The 18,600-nt window shown below is 33.9% G+C and overlaps 1 protein-coding gene across 1 annotated transcript in view; it reads right to left on the bottom strand.

The window, feature by feature from the left end:
- The window catches only part of LOC145331154 (uncharacterized), a 34,180-nt gene extending 16,229 nt beyond the window's left edge, over positions 1-17,951 (bottom strand). Inside the window, exons 1-5 of the mRNA XM_080175782.1 lie at positions 17,244-17,951; positions 16,648-16,809; positions 11,264-11,693; positions 9,229-9,334; positions 8,875-8,931 (exon numbers count right to left, since the gene is read on the bottom strand). Of these exons, the coding sequence (XP_080031908.1) occupies positions 8,875-8,931; positions 9,229-9,334; positions 11,264-11,693; positions 16,648-16,809; positions 17,244-17,763 (1,275 nt within the window). The 5' untranslated portion in view covers positions 17,764-17,951. The remainder of the gene's footprint in view (positions 1-8,874; positions 8,932-9,228; positions 9,335-11,263; positions 11,694-16,647; positions 16,810-17,243) is intronic.
- Positions 17,952-18,600: the final 649 nt, after the last annotated feature.

The raw sequence follows: 18,600 nt of genomic DNA, 5'->3' as shown, positions 1-18,600 counted from the left end.
GGGGGGAGGGGGGGGGGGTCTATTATGAGTAGTTATGGATACTATTCAATATTTTTGCGTCTACACTAAGGAGCTCTATGCAGGGGATGCAAAAACTTAAATTGGTCCCCATTTCATATCAGCTTTACGATTCACCGATACGGGATAAAATTATATTTTTAATTTCAAGAAACAAATTTTTAACATCCAAAATGACAGAACTTTCTTTACAATTACCTAGCTATTTCATATTTTCAATTTTAATGTAATAGGTTTTTATAGTGTTTTCTTTGATGTTCTTTAAGAGATTAGTATGGGTTAATCATTGCTGCTCTACTTATGGAGAAAGTCGTCCCATTTTTGTTTTCTTTGTTCCAGCCCATTGTACAATATATGCATGTATGTATGTATGTATGTACATATTTGCTTACTTGAAAATTGAGCATTTATATCTGATTTTATATCTGTGTATGGGTGTGTGTATGTGTGTGTGTGTGTGTGTGTGTGTGTGTGTGTGTGTGTGTGTGTGCGTGTGTGTGTGTGTGTTTGTGTGTGCGTGTGTGTGTGTGTGTGTGTGTTTGTATATGTATGTAACTAGAACTTGAACGCGCTTTTTGTACAACTTTATAAGTAACGTAATTGGCTGTAATTTTAGATCAAAAGGTTCTTTACAAAGTAAATTTGTTCTAAATCAATTTCGTATTGTATCCAGTTATATTTCATAGTTTTATAGATGTAAGCAAAGACAGCTTTCCACGGACATGAAAAAAAAATTATAGGACTTATGAACATCAAGCGATTAATGCTGTTAGTTTCGTTTATGTCTTTGATGTCAATCCTATAAAATGAAAGATATAAATTTTTATTAATGTTCAAAATTCCAATCCGTATTCAGCGTGATTATGATTTATGGATCATATCATAATTTTTTTATATAAAAAAAACAGTATACGTTTATTTGCACAAGATGGTGCAATGATAAAAGTAAAATCCACTTATCTAAAAATTTGTTTATTTGAAAATTCAGAATAAGATTTATTTTGTTATTTAAGTAGATTGACATTCCCCACGCCCCCCCTTTTTGGTTAAACACGGGAAATCTAGATATGTCTTTTATTTAAATAGTTTATTCAACTTTTATGATTCATCAATATAAAGGACTTCTCTAACCTTCTCTCACTTCCCTTTTGTGACCCAAATTGTAAGAACTGAATTCTAGTATTATGTAAAGTACTTATTTAGGAAAATTGGAATTTTCATTTCTAATAAAAATACACAACCCCCCTCCTTTACCCACTTCTATTTTTAGGCCTTAAAATTTTACTATAAAAAGGAGACCTCACCTTGAGTAAAGCAGTTCAAATTGAACACTAACGAGATTCACATCTCAGTCTCCTCTCAACACACAAACTAGGCAAAAAAATATATATATAAAAAATGGAAGGCATTTTAGATTGGACCGATGCCGAACTGGCAGCCTTTTTAGAACTACCTAATGAAATTATCCCTCCCCAGGATTTGGCTCACTCTAGTGAGGGTAATTGCTTTATAGACTCAAACCTAACTAATCTATTGGTAACAGTAGATTTTATTATTTTATTTAAGTCAACAATTCGGCTATACAGTGGTGCAGCAGTAAGTTGTTGCTTTAGGGCTTCGAAAGCATCACGTTGTTCTTGAGTAGCTGTAAAAACCTTGAGCCTTGTTGATGTTAAAGGTGAGAGTATACCTACATGTTGTAATACATTGAATCCTAAACCTATTCTCAGTGAGTTGACGGTTCCGATAAATTTTCTCATTCCCTTTGGATTAACAGGAAAATTAAGAAGTTTTACCTTTTGAACACGTTTTGGGTCGGCGATGCAGAAGTTATTGCTTATGATCCATCCAAGCCAGTTTATTTTTGATTTGGCAATGACTGCTTTTGACATATCAAATTTACCATTGTGGAATGCTACTCGTTTTACTACTTCTTTTAAAAGTTTGAAGTGCTCGTCTAAAGTTTGTTGCCATGTACTTTGACCCTTGGAGGACATTATAAGATCATCATAGTAGGTACGACACCCTTTTAGTGTGTCTGGTACCATGATTGGAAGGTTTTTGTCATTAGTTTCAATTTTACCATTCTTGTCTTTCAATGGAGTATACTGTAACATTTTGTCACAATACCTGTCTAAGATATTGGGACTTACGTTCATCCCCGTAGGAAGACGAGTGAAGTAAAAGGAACCAAATTGGCAAACGAACTGAGTTAACGGTTGTGATTCTTTTGAGATCCCGATAGAGTTAAATGCATTTTTAAGGTCTAAACTTGAAAATAGAATACAATCACGAAGCTCGTTTAGAATTTCTGCAAAGTTAGGTATACTAATTGCTTCACGTGCAATACACTCGTTGATTAATTTAAAATCGACCACTAGTCTAGCAGAACTTGCTTCATTTGCTCTTTTAACAAGAAAGGCAGGAGATGCAAAGTCAGGAATATCTCCACCTGCACAGGATGCCTTAATTATAACCTCCTGTTTGAGCAGAGCTTCCAGTATATCTCGCATCATTTGCGCTTCCATTGGGGGATTGTGATAAATTTTCTTATACTTCGGTAGAGTGACATTAGGCTTCAACCGAATTGTATAGTATCCCAAAGTATCGCTTATTCGTCCTGTGTCTAAAGAGTGTCTGGCTATTACGCTAGGATATGTGTCAATAAATATATCCTTAACGTACGGCCAGATGTCAGGATCGTAATCTTCTTCCTTGACAATATCGCTAGGTTTTTGAACAAGAGCTGGTATGGTGAGCCCATCTGGTACCATATCGTCATGTGTGACGGATGGTAGATTGTCATAAAAACCCAGTTGGATGGTCTCTTTGGGATCATAGTATGTATCAATTTCTGCTTGGCTTTTGTTGTGTGCTGTTTCTTTTACAGGAAATCGTTCTTCTGTAAGGGATTTATCAAGAGTGTCAACATCATTGTCGATTGCTTCTCCATTCGCCGGAAAGTGTGGGGATTCAGGGAAGCGTACGTGAATGTTATATAGTTTACTAGGAACTCCTCCAGATGTACCTGGTCCTAGATTTGGTAAATTGTCTAATACAACTTCCTTAATTGAAATCTCATTTTCGAATGGTAGATGACATTCTTGAAGGATGTGTGATCTATCTTTAATCAACTGTCTAATTGTATGCTCCTTTACCTCTCGTGTTTCAGTATGATTATCGCATAGTTCCACTGATGCTCGAATGGCTCCCTTGAATGAGTCATTGCTTATGTTCTTGACAAGTGCCATGGCTATAAGCTCTCCATCCTTTTCAAATACAACCGAGGTTGAAGGTTGAATTTTAAGGGATGGCTGACTATAGTATGGTATATAGTCTTCTGTTAGAAGAACTTTGTCATCAAGTGTAACTGCTGTGGCTGGTGATATTATGAATTGGATGGGTTTAACTTCCTTTGGTCTTAAATAGTTAGTATACCCATAGCAGTATGATAGTTCTGCATCTGAGTAGTAATATGAAAGGGCAGTAGTGTTATTTTCTTTCATATTGATTAGCTGGGGAACTTGTTCTCCGCTAATCTCTATCCAATTCATATTTAATCCTAGTGCTCCCAGCATTTTAAGTGGCATTATCATAGGCGTACTACTTTGGCCTGGACTGTCAACAATGTACATGTTGATGTCCACCTTCAGTTGACCCTTAAGGTGACTGATTTTCATTTTGATGGTTCCCATAATTGGAATTGGAGTTTTCGTATAGGATTGTAATCTTGCCTTTGAAGGTACAAGTTTTGAGAGGAGGTAAGATTCGCTACATTCCGAAAATAATCTTAGAAAGTAATCTTTTTGACAAATAGGTAGATCTGCTCCACTATCTAAAAGTGTTACAGCTCTGTGTACATTGGCATGTCCTAAATTTAGATTAATAGGAAGGTATAATTTCCTTCCGATATCATGACTAATGTCATTGATAAATAAAGTATCCTTATAATTTTGTCCGTGTCTGTTGACTTGTTTTACGTTAAACCATTTAATATTATACAAAGGTGCGTGGATAGTCTGTAGTTGCTATTGTGGGTTCTTAAATTCTCCAGTTCGGAGTGTTGCCAGGTGCTCTCGGGTGTCACGATCTGGCCACTCCAGAAGTCCTTGGGCCCTGAGTCTCTTCATAATAGGCCTATTGGGACAGAATTCTTCAGGATGGAACAGGTTTTCGCCCGACTCCCTCTTGCAAATTCCGCATTTACCTTGGCTAGGGTTCATGGCGACAATGCATCCGTTATCATCCCTGATTTCGTAGCATATGTCCGATGATTTGTGGCTGCCAGTTTTTCCACATAGTTGGCAGTAGAGTTTTCCTGCTAAACCAGTTTTGTTTTGTTGTCCTGTGGGGTTATTATTTCTACGAGTCTGATATCCGTTTCCATAACTGTTATTGTTTGAGTTACGGTTGCTAGCATTATAACGGTTTCCTCCATATGAATTATTTCTAGACCCTCCATTATTGTAATTGTTTCTATTGGAGTTGTATGGATTACCTCCTTGGTTTCGGTAATTGTTTTCTTGTGTGGTTACATACACCTTCTGACTCCTGTTCCTGGGCATACGGTTTGGTTGATTCCTCGGTTGGAGCTTAAAATCTTTATATTTCATATCCTTTTGTTCTGGTTTTCTTCCCGGAGCTCGATTGATCTGATATATGTGCGCGCTTTTGATGGCTCTGGGGTTGAACCTGGGACTGAAATCACTTCTATCTTTTGATCTCTTCAATTTCAGAAATTCCTTATCAATGCTTTCTCCGTATTTAGCCAGTGCCCTGAGCAGGTCAGCGAATGTAGGTATCCTGTTAAGCCTACTATTCAGTTCGTGATAGGTGTTATCTGCCAGTATTTGTACTGAATCAGGCAAGCTTTCCAATAGCGCATTAATACAAAGAGCATCGTACGCTGCCCCTTGAGTGCCCTTTTGGTACCCAAGACAGGCTCTCTGTCCTAGTTTCATTATGTCAGTAGATACGCTATTAAGCGTGGCGCCAATTGGAGGTTGATATTTGTCAAGTGCCTTCTTGGCCACTTTGGGTTTCAATCTGGTATCGAAGGCCATTAGCAGACCTTGGTATATTTCATTCAGTGTTTTACCTGCGTCAATCATGCAGGAGACGGTATCAAAGACTGGACCAGTGCAACAGAGATTGAGATACTCGGTGAACTCTCTTTCGCTAAGGTTACATTTCCTTTGAGCCGCATTCATGTTGGTGAGAAATTCAACTACGGATGGTTGAGAAGGATGGGAAGATCCACTAAACTTCCTTTTCGTAGGGAATGAGTTGTTGGCTGCGGTTATCTTAGATTCTGCATTATTGAGGACATCGTTTTTAGCGAATTTGGTTGGCGGTCGGATAGTCTCTGTCTGGTCATGGTATGAAAGCTCTCGGTCAAGCAGCTTTTGGTTAAGTATATCATCTAAACTGAGGGTCTGTCTATCAAGTTGAGATTCTACCTTGTTGTGTATTTGCTCGTTTACGCTGTCTTTGTATTCGTTGAAATTTTCAATAGTTTCGTCCAGATTGTCGAGATAGGGTATATTAGCTTTCTTCGACAATTCTTTCAGTTGAGCAATGTTACTGAGTAGGATACGTCCCAGACCGTTATCCATGGTTGAAGTGAAAGCCATATCTCCCTTGAGACGTTCAATTATATCCTGTAGTGGTTCCCCACGGTTACCTGAGCGGTCTCTCGAGCTCTCTCGAGTAGTAGGTTTGGACCTTTGCGCTCTATCAGTAATTCGTTCAAATTCCACGTAATCATGATTATCCGGATTTTCACCTGATGTTTCAGGTTGAGATTCTTCAGTTAGTTTCGTGGATAGTTCTCTTAAGTTTACCGTTTCGGTTTTTTCCTTTTTATCCTTCTTAAACATGTTGGGCTACTTTATTCTTGATGTGTAAAAATAACGATTTTATAGTGACAAATATTTCCTGAATTAATTTAACGATTATGTCTATAAGTGCTGGATTATATATTAGAATGGCGATCGTTAGGCCAAACAGTGCTAATTTTGCGATACAACACAAAATTGTTCGAAACAAAATTTTTATTTTTTTAAATAGAACACCTGTCTTAATGTTAAGATTTGGTGTTAGATATTTTGTAGATTGATTGATTGATTGATTGATTGATTGCTTTATCAATTGATTGGTGGTTTGTTTGGTTTGGTGATACACGTTATCTAGTAATCTAGTTTGTATATAGAAATATATATATATATGTATTAAAATGTAAATTTTTTGTACAAATTAGTAAAGTAACCTGGGTTTACCCTCAAAACTAAAGATAATTTCCACCAATGGTTTTACACAGGTTTTGCTACTTAGTCATGACTTGATATATTTTTTCAATTAGAATTACTAGTATCTTTACTTTATTACATGTATTATATTTTTTACGTATTACTATGAGTGCGACTTTTTATAAACATGCATTTATACGATTTATAATTGTTATTTGTTTTGTTTACTACATATATAAGTAAGGGTGTATTTTATTTCTCCATCTCTTTTATCACAGAATAAGAAGATTATAAATATGTTTATTGTTTAACTATAAAGTATATATTTTTTATCTTTCGTAGAATGTCCCTTTTACATAGAATTTAAAATGATATACTTAGATTAAAAGAAGTGAGAACAAAACTTTTTAAGTTTATTTTCGATAATTCGCTAATTTTTTATGCTGAGACGCGATATTTGTTAGTTTTTTTTACATAACTTAAGTTAAATACGCAAATTATGTACATTTCCTTAGATAAGATTTTAATGTACCATTTAAATATAAGTTTTTATAAAACGCAAAATAATTTTGTCTCAGTACTTTCAAATTTGTTTTTATATTTTGATGAGTAGTGCTTATAATAGGATAAACACAGCATGAATTCTATTCGAATAATTCAACACACAGTGGGAATTTGGTGTATTTTATTCTAGATTAGTATTAACCTAAAATAGTTATACTTTTTTCTTTTAAACATACTGATTGATAAAATATTACTGAATTCGTTTTTTTTACAAATTGAATGGTAAAATAATTTATTCATTATAACATTTTATTACCTGTTACTTTGTGTAACTATAAGTTTCTTATGTCTATTTTCACTTTTTTTTTATGTCACTGTGGTTTAAGAGGATTATAAACACAGAACAATTTAGAATATTTATATGTATACATGTGCACTATATAGTATATTGAGTACAGAAGTAAAAGTACAAATATTTACATTTTTAATACATAGCACCCCCTTCTGCTTAGAAAGGAATTTAGACGTTGCACCACATGATTGCGACACACCCCCTAGCTTAAGGTACAAATGTGTTTCTCTATACTTTGGTTGTTGGTTCATTTAAGGGGGAAATGTCACTGTAATGGTTTAAGGTATACACAGACTTGCATGATATTCTAAACAACTATTAATCCGTGCTATTCCAAAAACCACGGAGGGGGGGGGGGATTACCCTGGACACTTAATAAGATCTTTCCATCTCTATTTAGTAATAATGTTTCTTTTGTGATAGTAAAACCTATTTTCTTCTAGGCCTACAAAGTGAGATACCTTCCAGAGTTACACAAGAGTGAGAAAAAAAAACTGTGACTAGTGTATAGAAGTTGAAAACTCAGTCCTATAATTCTGGTATCTTCCTAAACAGGTGAGGGTGCTACTTATAATGAAAATAATCATCCTTGTTGTTAATAAGAAACTAAGATTTTTTTTACAATATATACATAGTTTATTTACATATAGGTTAAAGATTAAATGGATATTATAGTTACATACATTAGATACATAAATAGATTTATAGTTTTTTTTTTATTTGGCAAATGGCATATAAACGTTAAATAAATATTATAATTATATATACATGGAAAAGAAAACATACATAGATTTATAGTGGGTTTTTATTTTTATAGAAAGAGTAAAGACATTCTGTACATTGGTCAAGCATAAATCTTTGGATCTTAGGATCCGATTTTGATAAAGTTATTAGATATCTGAAGTAAGGTCTAAAACCTGTAAATTTATTCTGGGTTTCAACTATTTCCTGGACCTTTTGCAATCTTTTTGCAAAGAAAGTTTTCCTACTTGCCTTAGGCCGAATTGTTGACTTAAATAAAATAATAAAATCTACTGTTACCAATAGATTAGTTAGGTTTGAGTCTATAAAGCAATTACCCTCACTAGAGTGAGCCAAATCCTGGGGAGGGATAATTTCATTAGGTAGTTCTAAAAAGGCTGCCAGTTCGGCATCGGTCCAATCTAAAATGCCTTCCATTTTTTATATATATATTTTTTTGCCTAGTTTGTGTGTTGAGAGGAGACTGAGATGTGAATCTCGTTAGTGTTCAATTTGAACTGCTTTACTCAAGGTGAGGTCTCCTTTTTATAGTAAAATTTTAAGGCCTAAAAATAGAAGTGGGTAAAGGAGGGGGGTTGTGTATTTTTATTAGAAATGAAAATTCCAATTTTCCTAAATAAGTACTTTACATAATACTAGAATTCAGTTCTTACAATTTGGGTCACAAAAGGGAAGTGAGAGAAGGTTAGAGAAGTCCTTTATATTGATGAATCATAAAAGTTGAATAAACTATTTAAATAAAAGACATATCTAGATTTCCCGTGTTTAACCAAAAAGGGGGGGCGTGGGGAATGTCAATCTACTTAAATAACAAAATAAATCTTATTCTGAATTTTCAAATAAACAAATTTTTAGATAAGTGGATTTTACTTTTATCATTGCACCATCTTGTGCAAATAAACGTATACTGTTTTTTTTATATAAAAAAATTATGATATGATCCATAAATCATAATCAAGCGGAAAAGAACCGGTTTCGGAAAAGTTTTACCTTTAAGAATTGAGCACCACAACAAGGACACGTTTCTGCCTCGAAATCTTCGTAATCCTAAAAAATTTAAATATTGTCAAAATAACTTTTATGGCAAGAATGAAAAACAAGCAAAGCTTCTTTACTTTTATGACTATTTTTCCCCCGGTTTTCCCCAAAATAACATTTTAGAACATTTTGTAATAATTAAAGTTAATAACATTTGAAAATAAGACTTAAAAAATAATAAAGTAACTTTATTTCCTTTTGCAGATACTGTTCCGTTGTCTTAAATTTACCTAAGAAAGGAATTGCAAAATAAATTTTTTCTGATATTTGTCAGCATTGGACTTCATCGACTTCCATAACCCATACCTGATGTCGTAGAAGGTGAAGATCCTGTGAATGGGAGGCAAGGAGATGTGTGTGTAGTTGGTCAGGGTTGTGCACTACAGCTATACACAGGGGACAGTAGACTTCCCTGAAAAGCAAACCCGGTTTTTTACATTTGAAATTTTTTTTACTCGTATCATATTTGAAGGAGAACCAAATTTGAAAAGAAATATTAATCCCAAGAGTAAGCTTAATCAATGTTGCTTAGAAATCCTAATAATAAAGTAACAGGATCTGTGTGTTTCTGTCTGTACCAAAGGATCTTGCTAACCACTGAACCGATATGATTCTCCTTTACAATATAGCTTCTCATAGATCCTTGGAAGGTTTACAACTATTTTTGGGGAGGATACTTCAACCGTCCAAAGAGAAATCGCCCCTTAAAATATGTTTTTTTTTCACTACAATTGATAATGGGGGTGGGGGTCGACCCACCTCCCCCTACCATTCAAGGGCTACTGGAGGCCTCAAGGAGCATACCCGCTAGTCTTAAATATTTCTTTACATACATACATGTATCAATTTATTTAGTATGGTGTATGGAAGTTAAACTTGCTTATATACAACAGTTTAGTAGCGAAGCTACTCTATTACTAAGCAATGACCGTTGTCCGTACAAACATCTAGGAGTACGACGTTAAAGGAACATTAATATAACCGCCTTGTTTGTTGACAATTTTAAAAATTGAACATTTAATCAATGATTACTTTACATAGATTATTATTTTCAATTTTCTTTTTTTAATAGACAGTATTTTCTTTTTAACTTTCTTTTTAGATTTTTTTTTGCTAGCATAGCATGTTATTGCTGCGAAACTTATTAATATAACTGTCCTAGTTATATGTATGCTAAAAATGTATTCAGTTTTGAAATACATATGTTTATGAAAAATGGCTTGCTAACTAACTATACACACACGCACACACACACATCCATTTTAGGGGTTTGCATACTTGCTCACCTGTAAAGCAAAAAAATATATACAGCAAGGATACAGGGAGGGGTCAATAGAGATTTATTTAAATTTAATGAACTAGACTATGTCATTGCTTTCTTGTTTTCCATGAAGGGTGGTGGTGGTAACCTCCCTAAAAGTCGTTTTAAACCTTCCCAGGACCCATGAAAAGCTACACCGTAAAGGAGAATCATAGCGAAAACCTTCAAACAAACAGACAGACCCATTGATATCCTGTTACATTTATATACGAATATGTCACAAAAAAAGCATATCTCAGAGACAATCTATCTTTTATTAACCTATCCTTACAACCCTGGTGTAAAAGGCCCACCCTACCAACACCATAAGATACAAGAACTACCAGATATTTTCAGAGGCTGCACTCAAATTTGGCGTTTAATAAAACTTAAATAATAGAAATCTTAACTTGAAATGATACTTGAAATAATTAGTGACATATTTGTATTCTAGGTTAAAATAAAAGAAATATCAATTGTGTTTAATACTTTAATTAAGATACAATATGTTTTTATTAAAATTTGAAAATTATGGATTAAGATTAAGGATATGTAGTGTAGAATAGCTACACCCTAAAAAAAAATTATTACCTTATCGAGTTTAAATTCAGTATAAAGCTCAAAGTTGGTATTAAGGGCATTTTGACAAGCGCGCTTTAAGATATCGCGCTTCATTTGAGTATATTCATATTTTTGGGAGTTTCAAGACTAACAATGCCTCAAATTTAGATCAAAATCAGTGAAATTGAATATTTTTAGGAGGCAGAAAAACACACAAACAAAAAAGACTTTAGGCAGCACAATGTCGGCAAAAAGATTGATAGGCGTAAGTGGTAGGAGGAAGGTTTTTTTTCAGCATCTAGGCCTATTTTTAATTTACATCATTTTGTTGTTTTTAATATAGTCTTGATCAAACTAAAATAGCACGATTTCTTAAATGAACTGTTGTCTTTCGCCTGACCCTTTATAACGTCTCTAGTATGACTTTAATGTGAAATAATTTGAGTATGGATGCGTAAAAATGATAGATTAAACGAATACCTCGGAATAGCAGCAGTATGAGCGGCCAGTCTATCCGCCAGAATCGCCTCTCCAGGCGAACCAGGAGTTGCCGGTGATATTGGCGACGGCGGTGAACAATCACTTACAGCCGAGTCAGAATTCCGTCTGGCTCTAGCCGCTTTCGGCGGCAACGGCGGGGGCGGACTGTTGTACAGTCGGCGGTACAGCAGGGCATCGTAACCGGGATTTAAAATAGGCTGCTCAGCGGCACCAGAACATGGCTGCTTGTTGTAGGCATGCAGGCCAAACTCTGAAGGAGGAGCATAGGTGGAGCTGATGACTTGAGATGTTGTGCGAGTGTGCCTGCTTACTTGAGTATGGGGAGCATCATGCAAGCTTTCATGAACATCAGGATAGGATTCTGAGCTAGCTCCCTCTTGGGACCACTCCCCGCTGTATTTTCTTGAACCTGAAACAATCATACATATGTTTATTTATATAATACTGCACCACTAGAATCTAGGGGCTCTTTATTTGAAGAGTTAGGGATGGACGGAAAAAATAGGCTAAAATTATTCTAAGAATTACATCTTAAAATAAAATAGCCTCAAACTATCCCTAGATATATGAGACCTACAATGAAAAACTAATTCGGTTCATATAGAAAAAGCTTAAGCTACACACATAAAACCTTACTACTTTATAGGTTAAAGTAGAATATGTATGTGAAATAAATATTTTTGAAACTTTCATAATCATAAAAGTATTTCCCTTCAAATCTTCGATCAAATTAGCTTAGCGGATAAATTATTATTTGTACTTTGAGAGGTTTGATTGACTAATTTTGATTATTTCTTCTGTCTTTTTGTACATTAATCATATTTCGCAACTAAGATTTTTATATAGAAGATCAAAAATGATTTCTCTAAGGTAAAAAAATTTCCTATAGGAAAGGTTTCATGCTGAGTGTAACGATTAGACAACCAGATATTTAAGCTCAACTTCCTTTTCTTTTATAGCATAGCTACTTTATAAATAGGGTCTTAGGATATGTCCATCCCATTCACGAAGTCACTTGCGTAAATTGACGCTAGTTTTTTTGTAAGTTGATGGTATGTGATTGCTAATCCAAATGTTATACGAGCTACATGAAATGTCATTTTAAGTGATTTATTGACAATGCGTGTTTATATAAGTTCATAATTGTTCGATTATTTAAAATGCTATCTATTCGTCCTTTACATTTTCTCTATTCTCAATGTAAACACTTTACTTTTATTTTTCATTAAAAACTTTGTCGGCTTAATTATTATTACTGCGCTACTTATGGACATAATTGTTCATTTTTGGAAAAGGAGTAATCTCTTAGATTTTATTTTAAAGGGATATTTCCTCCATTAATTTTTTTTTTTTAATTTCTATTAATCATGAAATTTTTTGCAAAACTGTTTTTATTCTTTATCGACAAAAGAAATCAATCTATAAAATCTATCAAATTTTGTAACAATTCAAAAAAAGGTTTTTCAGGACAAAATCTTTGGAACCTAGTAATAGTGTCTAACTTTTTATCTCTGTGACGTAACAAAAATCGAAGGATGAGAGGGGAGGTGGGAAAGGAAACCCCTAAAAAAGAGATGGATTTTTGTTACGTCACAAAGATAAAAAGTTAGACACTATTACTAGGTTCAAATCTTTGAAATCACAAAATATCCTACCCCTATCTTACCTCCCATACCATTTCCCCTTGCATCAATTAAGAGTGGTGTGCTTGCAATGCCGCAAAAATTTTATATTACAATTTTTGGGAATAGTCCCTTTCGTAACATCGCCACGGGGCGATTCGTCGTATTTTTAAAATGGCTTTTTATAGGTTATTTTAGGTTAGGTTATATTGGGTTAGGTGATTGCCCCACAGGGTTAGGTGATTGCCCCACAGGATTAGGTAATTGGCCCGCAGGTTTAGCACATGGGCTAGACATAGGAGAAAGGCTACTGTGAAAAATACGAAGAATCGCCCCATAAGGTGCGATGTTACGAAAGGGACTATACCCCAATTTTTAAAGATTAATTCTAGTAAAAGCAAATTCACAGAAAAATTATAAAAAGTGTTACGGGCATGTAAAATTTATAAGAAATACTAAAAAATATTGGATATATCACTGGATACTTACAAGGTTTCATAACCAAAATGTTGTTAAAACATACATAGATCACAGAAGGAGGCTGTTTGAATGGTAAAATTACAACTGGTTATTAAGTAGCTGTAATAATAATTAATCAAAAGTCAAAAATAATGTTTACTGATTTTAATAAAAAAGTTATTTGTGTTATTGTTGCAACACCGTGATTGCAACCCCCTATTTTATATGACGGACCCGCCCCTTTTTCTATTTCCTGTCTCTCATAAAATAGGAAAAAAATTTCTTTTTTAACTGATTCTGTAAAACTAAAAACGGGAGGAAGATAAAATATCAGTTAAATTAATCTTCCACTATTTCATCCCCCGTTCTTTGACAAACTAGACAGAATTAATTCATCAACCATTGTCCTATCCATACTGAAAATTAAGTTTAAAGCTTATGAAGAAAATCTTAAAAACTAAATAACCACAAAACGCTGCTCTGAAATTTAAGTTGACATACTTACACCCCACTACTTGCATTAATAAGTCGATCAGAAATTTGAAAAAAAATCTTTTTATATCCAAAAAAGTTAAAGAATATTTATGGTATCAGTTTTTTTAAAAATTAAGAACAAGTGGGAGTAATATTGATAACATGCAACTATGTAATCAATTTTTAAACATTTTTATCTGCCAATATTTCTTAAAATATCGTCATACTAAAAAAGTTAGTTTTTTTGGTGATTTTTTGAAATATTTATCTCTTGCTTTGGCTAAAAATGTAAAGCGTAGGTGTAGTGGTGGGGCAGTGCGCCACTGCAAGCAGATATTTTTAGCAGCGTAGCTATTCTATTATTGTTGCTTGTCTGTACGTTCGTCAGACGAATCACTGTATATTGAATGTATCTTTTTTATCGATTAAATTATTATTTTGGAATTGTCTTTTCAATAAATGTACTTACAAAATAAAATCTAAATTTCATGCAAAAGCTGACGTTATGGTTCTTCTTTAAAATACTATTTTCTGGTTGTTGCTGTGCTACTTATGTCCCTAATTGTCTAATATTAATAAATGGATGCATAATATTTATTGGTCAATTGGTTCATCCAATAGAGGAGGGGGGTAAGGGGGGAAGGGGGAGTCATTATTTTAGCCCGCTACGTGTTACATTTTATTAGAGAACATGAAAATTTGGTGTAAGAACCAAGTAATAATATATCCAATAATTCAAATATCTTTAGGCATATTTTTCAGTATTTTAAAAGTGGACAATTGTATTTTGGCGACAATAAGTTATTTCTAGAAAGTATCAAAGCACATTTATTTAGCATTTGCGGGGGTGGTTCAAGTTTTACTGTTTTTGCATTCGCAAATTCCTGTATTTTGCACGTTTATGAGATAAGAGGCCCTAAATATTTATTACTTAAAGCTAGGGACATATGTTTGGATATTTTCAAAATCAAGCTTTACCTGCGTAGTTGAAAAAAGCACGTGGATTTTTTCATTTGAATTTTTAAAAAAGTCATGTACAATTGGTTATTTAATTAAAAGATACTGTTTCACTTTCATACCTATTATATTTAGAAAATATTTGGATCATGAAAAGAAAACGAAGTAGCGGGTTTCGTCTGGGGCCTGCGGGGCCAATTTCCTAACCCACCTGGGCAATCTTTAACATTTAACCTAACCTAAAATATCAAAAGCTAATGTGAAAATTCGACGAAACCCTCTACTTCGTTTTCTTTCCATGAACCTCACTGTATGTATGATAAAAAAATATAAAAGTAAAACTGCTCAGTAAATTTTGTTCGTCCGCTAGTAAGTTACTTTGATTTTACCTAATTTTGTAACATAAAAGTCTATGCCTTATTGATAATATTTGATAATTTTTAGATGAATATTTAAATCATTATGTTACCATCATAAATCCGAAAAGCTTAGTAATATTTTTGTTAGCCATTCTTACTGTACTGTGTTTATACTCGGATTCGCGACAGTACCATTTGTAGACATAATTGTCCTTGTCAACAAATAACTAAGTGTTTACTGTTTAGCACCCTTGAAGTTTAAATAGGATGGGGAGGGGGGGGGGGGGGTGATATTTGTTCATTTTTTCCAGACAAGACAATTTACAACTTTGAACTAAAGTAAAAAACTATATGGCCTAAGTGGCGGATTCACTGGTCAACAGAATAACATAACATAAGTTGATAAAATGTAACTTGTTTTCTTAAAAGGATAAAAAAAGCAGATACATTTTTTTCTAAAGCTAAATAAAGCTTAACCATTTATAATTTTGCCCTTAAATTTAAGATGTCAAAAATGCCGATAAAACTAATACAAAGAATAAATAATCAATAATATCCTAGTGCTTTTTTTATGGTCTACACAAATTAAATCAATAAATTAATCCTTTTAACATCTCCGTTCTACTTAAAATTTCTAAGAACATCAATTTCTAAATCCCCTGGGTCCTAATGAAGCAGGTATATTTGCAGTGAAGAAGGGCGGCTATCACTTCCAAAGCTGATTTTTATGTTCCTAAGATTTGTCATAGGTTCTTCTTAGGGGTTGTAAACATATATACACACAAGGAATGTACATGTTTGTTTTTTAGGACAATACAGAAATTTTAGGATTTTGATTGTTGATTTAGAATCAATTTAATCCTATTCACATTAAATAGCGTCTACATCTAGGAAGCTCTGTATTCAAAGAGGAAGATAGAGGACAGAAAAATAGCCTAAAACCATCCAAAGGGTTAAACCTACAATTGCAATAGCCTAAAACCATCCCGTGACCTATGTGGAGCTTCACTTTAAAGGATAACTCAACTAATTCATTAGTTTTTGAAATCTTTAGCTTCGCACAAAAAACTTTACTTGTTATTTAAAATACGAAATTACCCAAGTCAGATCCCCAAGCAGACAGTATAAAGTAAATAATATTGGCTATTTAGTGACGTAATCTTATGTTTACGATGCTCGGCGGTATAAGGCTTTTTTACACACATTAAGCTGTCACAAAAATAATTTACATTTACTTTCATGTTTAATAATGGTCATAAAGTTAGCTAGAATCCAAACAACTATTATTAGATTGTAAATTTTTTCTTTTTCAAAATATAATAAGCGCATCAAAAGTAAACTGAACCTACTTTTGAAAGACAAGAAAGTGTAATACAGTAGGAACCGAGAAATAAATCTAGCCATTCATATCCAAAAATGTTAAAATCACATTAAAATTCCTGAATCTTTTATATTTTAATTATATTGAAACTGCGATATTAATACAACTTACTTGTGGAAGGTCTATAACCAGGGAGAGATAGAAGCTCTGAGGAAATACATGAGAGTGGTAGAGGTAATGATCCCCTCCTGCCAGAAGTTGTCCTGACCTCCAGCTGTTCCAGTAGCTGGATATCCTGCTCTACACTGGTTATCAGAGTGCTCAGATCCAAACCTAAAATTATAAAAATAATCTCAAAAAACCTAGCTCAATTTTGTCCAAAGACAATGCAAGCTAATAATTTTGAATTTTAATTTATAGAGAAATAGTGCGTACTGAAGGGCGTAAGAAAACGCTTTGTTTTCAAGAAACTGTGCTGCAAATACAATGATAGGTCCTTTAAAAAACCCTAAAAAAGTCAATTAAGATTCAAATGTTGGAAATCTATATTCATTAACCATATCTTTAAACATTCAATACAAACAAAAAACTTACAAACAGCGTAAAGTGTCCAATAAATAAAAAAGTCATACAATACAAATGACCAATTATAGGCCAGTATACAATTTACCATTGGTCAATTACGATGTATACTGGCCTATCATTAATCATTTGTATTGTATGACGTCATTTTTTATTGGACACTATACGCTGTTTCAAAAACTTACCCATCAGATCTGGGATTGATCCATCAGCATCATTCTCTTCATTATTTGAGCTATGCGACGATGAGGAAGTTGATCCTTGGTTACTAGTGCACTCATCACTTGCACTGTACTTCAGTGGCCGGTCAGAGATTAGCAGTGATTTCAGCTGACTCTGTTGTTCGCGCATTTGTTTGTTCTTGTTCATGTTGTTTTTATCCTGGGAAATATCCTTTGAACCAGAGAGGAATTTGCTCCCGTTTTTAAGTTGACTTCCTGACCCGTCTCCTCTGTGGGCCACATCCTTCCGGTTAGACAGAGCATTACCTCCCCCTACTCCGCCCAACCCCCGTAATTTTTGCCTCCTCCCTTCCCACTCAATTCCAATCACAGTTCCCCCACGCCCCTTGTCTACCAAGCTATAGTGAGCTGACCGCTGAAAGGTAGCGGAGGGGGGACATTCGTCTAGATGAGAGTTGGGGAGAAGTAATGGGTGGGCGGGAGGAAGGATTCTTGGGGTGGGGATCGGCGCTTTTCTAGACATATTTGCGAGGGCAACAACTATACCGGAAACGGTTATTAGAAGTATTATATAACATTTTATTTTTCACCCTTTTAAATCATAACTTCTTTTTTAAAAGCTGCAGCTGTGAAATTTCCAATTAACTTATCACTTCTTTGCTCATTTTAATCACTTCATTTTGTTTATTGTATTTGAATTATATAAAACCTGAAATAAAGATTTATCATTGTTTATCAAATTTTAATGAATAAATTAAAAATGATGATTTCACCGTCTTGATTTTTATTATTTGTTAGAACCCGTTGTTTTAAATTATGGACATTTTATCACAAAATCTAAGCTTCGCAACTTTTTAAAGAAGAAAAATTAATAATCTTTGTGGCAACAGTATTATTTGCTGCATATCAATATCCGACAAACTTAACATGTGACTAGCAACCCCCGCCCCCCCCCCTCACATATAAAAAAATGTATTAAAAAAGGCAGATAGATATTTTTTTCATAGATAATGAAAATTCTCTTTGAAATGTTCATACCTAATATATACAAAAAGAGTGGTCTAAATCAAACGATGTTTAAAGTGGTCCAAATGAATCAACAATAAAACTATTGGTTAGTAAATAGAATACCCCTCCCACACAGAACATACTTTCAAATTTCAACCTTTCAACGATAATCAGAAATGTCACCAAATTTAAACAAATATTCATTAAGAACTTGCTATTGGCATTCATTTAAAGTTGCGCAGCTACTCTATAACTGGAGGATGTACTGCTTTTCATCCGTGTTGAAAATGTGGTACAAAAGCTATTACAATGCAAATACGCATCTGGATTTTTAAAGAGCCTTCCCAAGGTA

Source organism: Acartia tonsa, chromosome 1 (genome assembly GCF_053477335.1).
Source record: "Acartia tonsa isolate MP-2025a chromosome 1, ASM5347733v1, whole genome shotgun sequence".
In the NCBI taxonomy this organism is placed as follows: Eukaryota; Metazoa; Arthropoda; class Copepoda; order Calanoida; family Acartiidae; genus Acartia; species Acartia tonsa.
The sequence above is the reverse complement of the archived record's forward strand: the minus strand, read 5'-3'. Positions and strand labels throughout refer to the sequence as shown.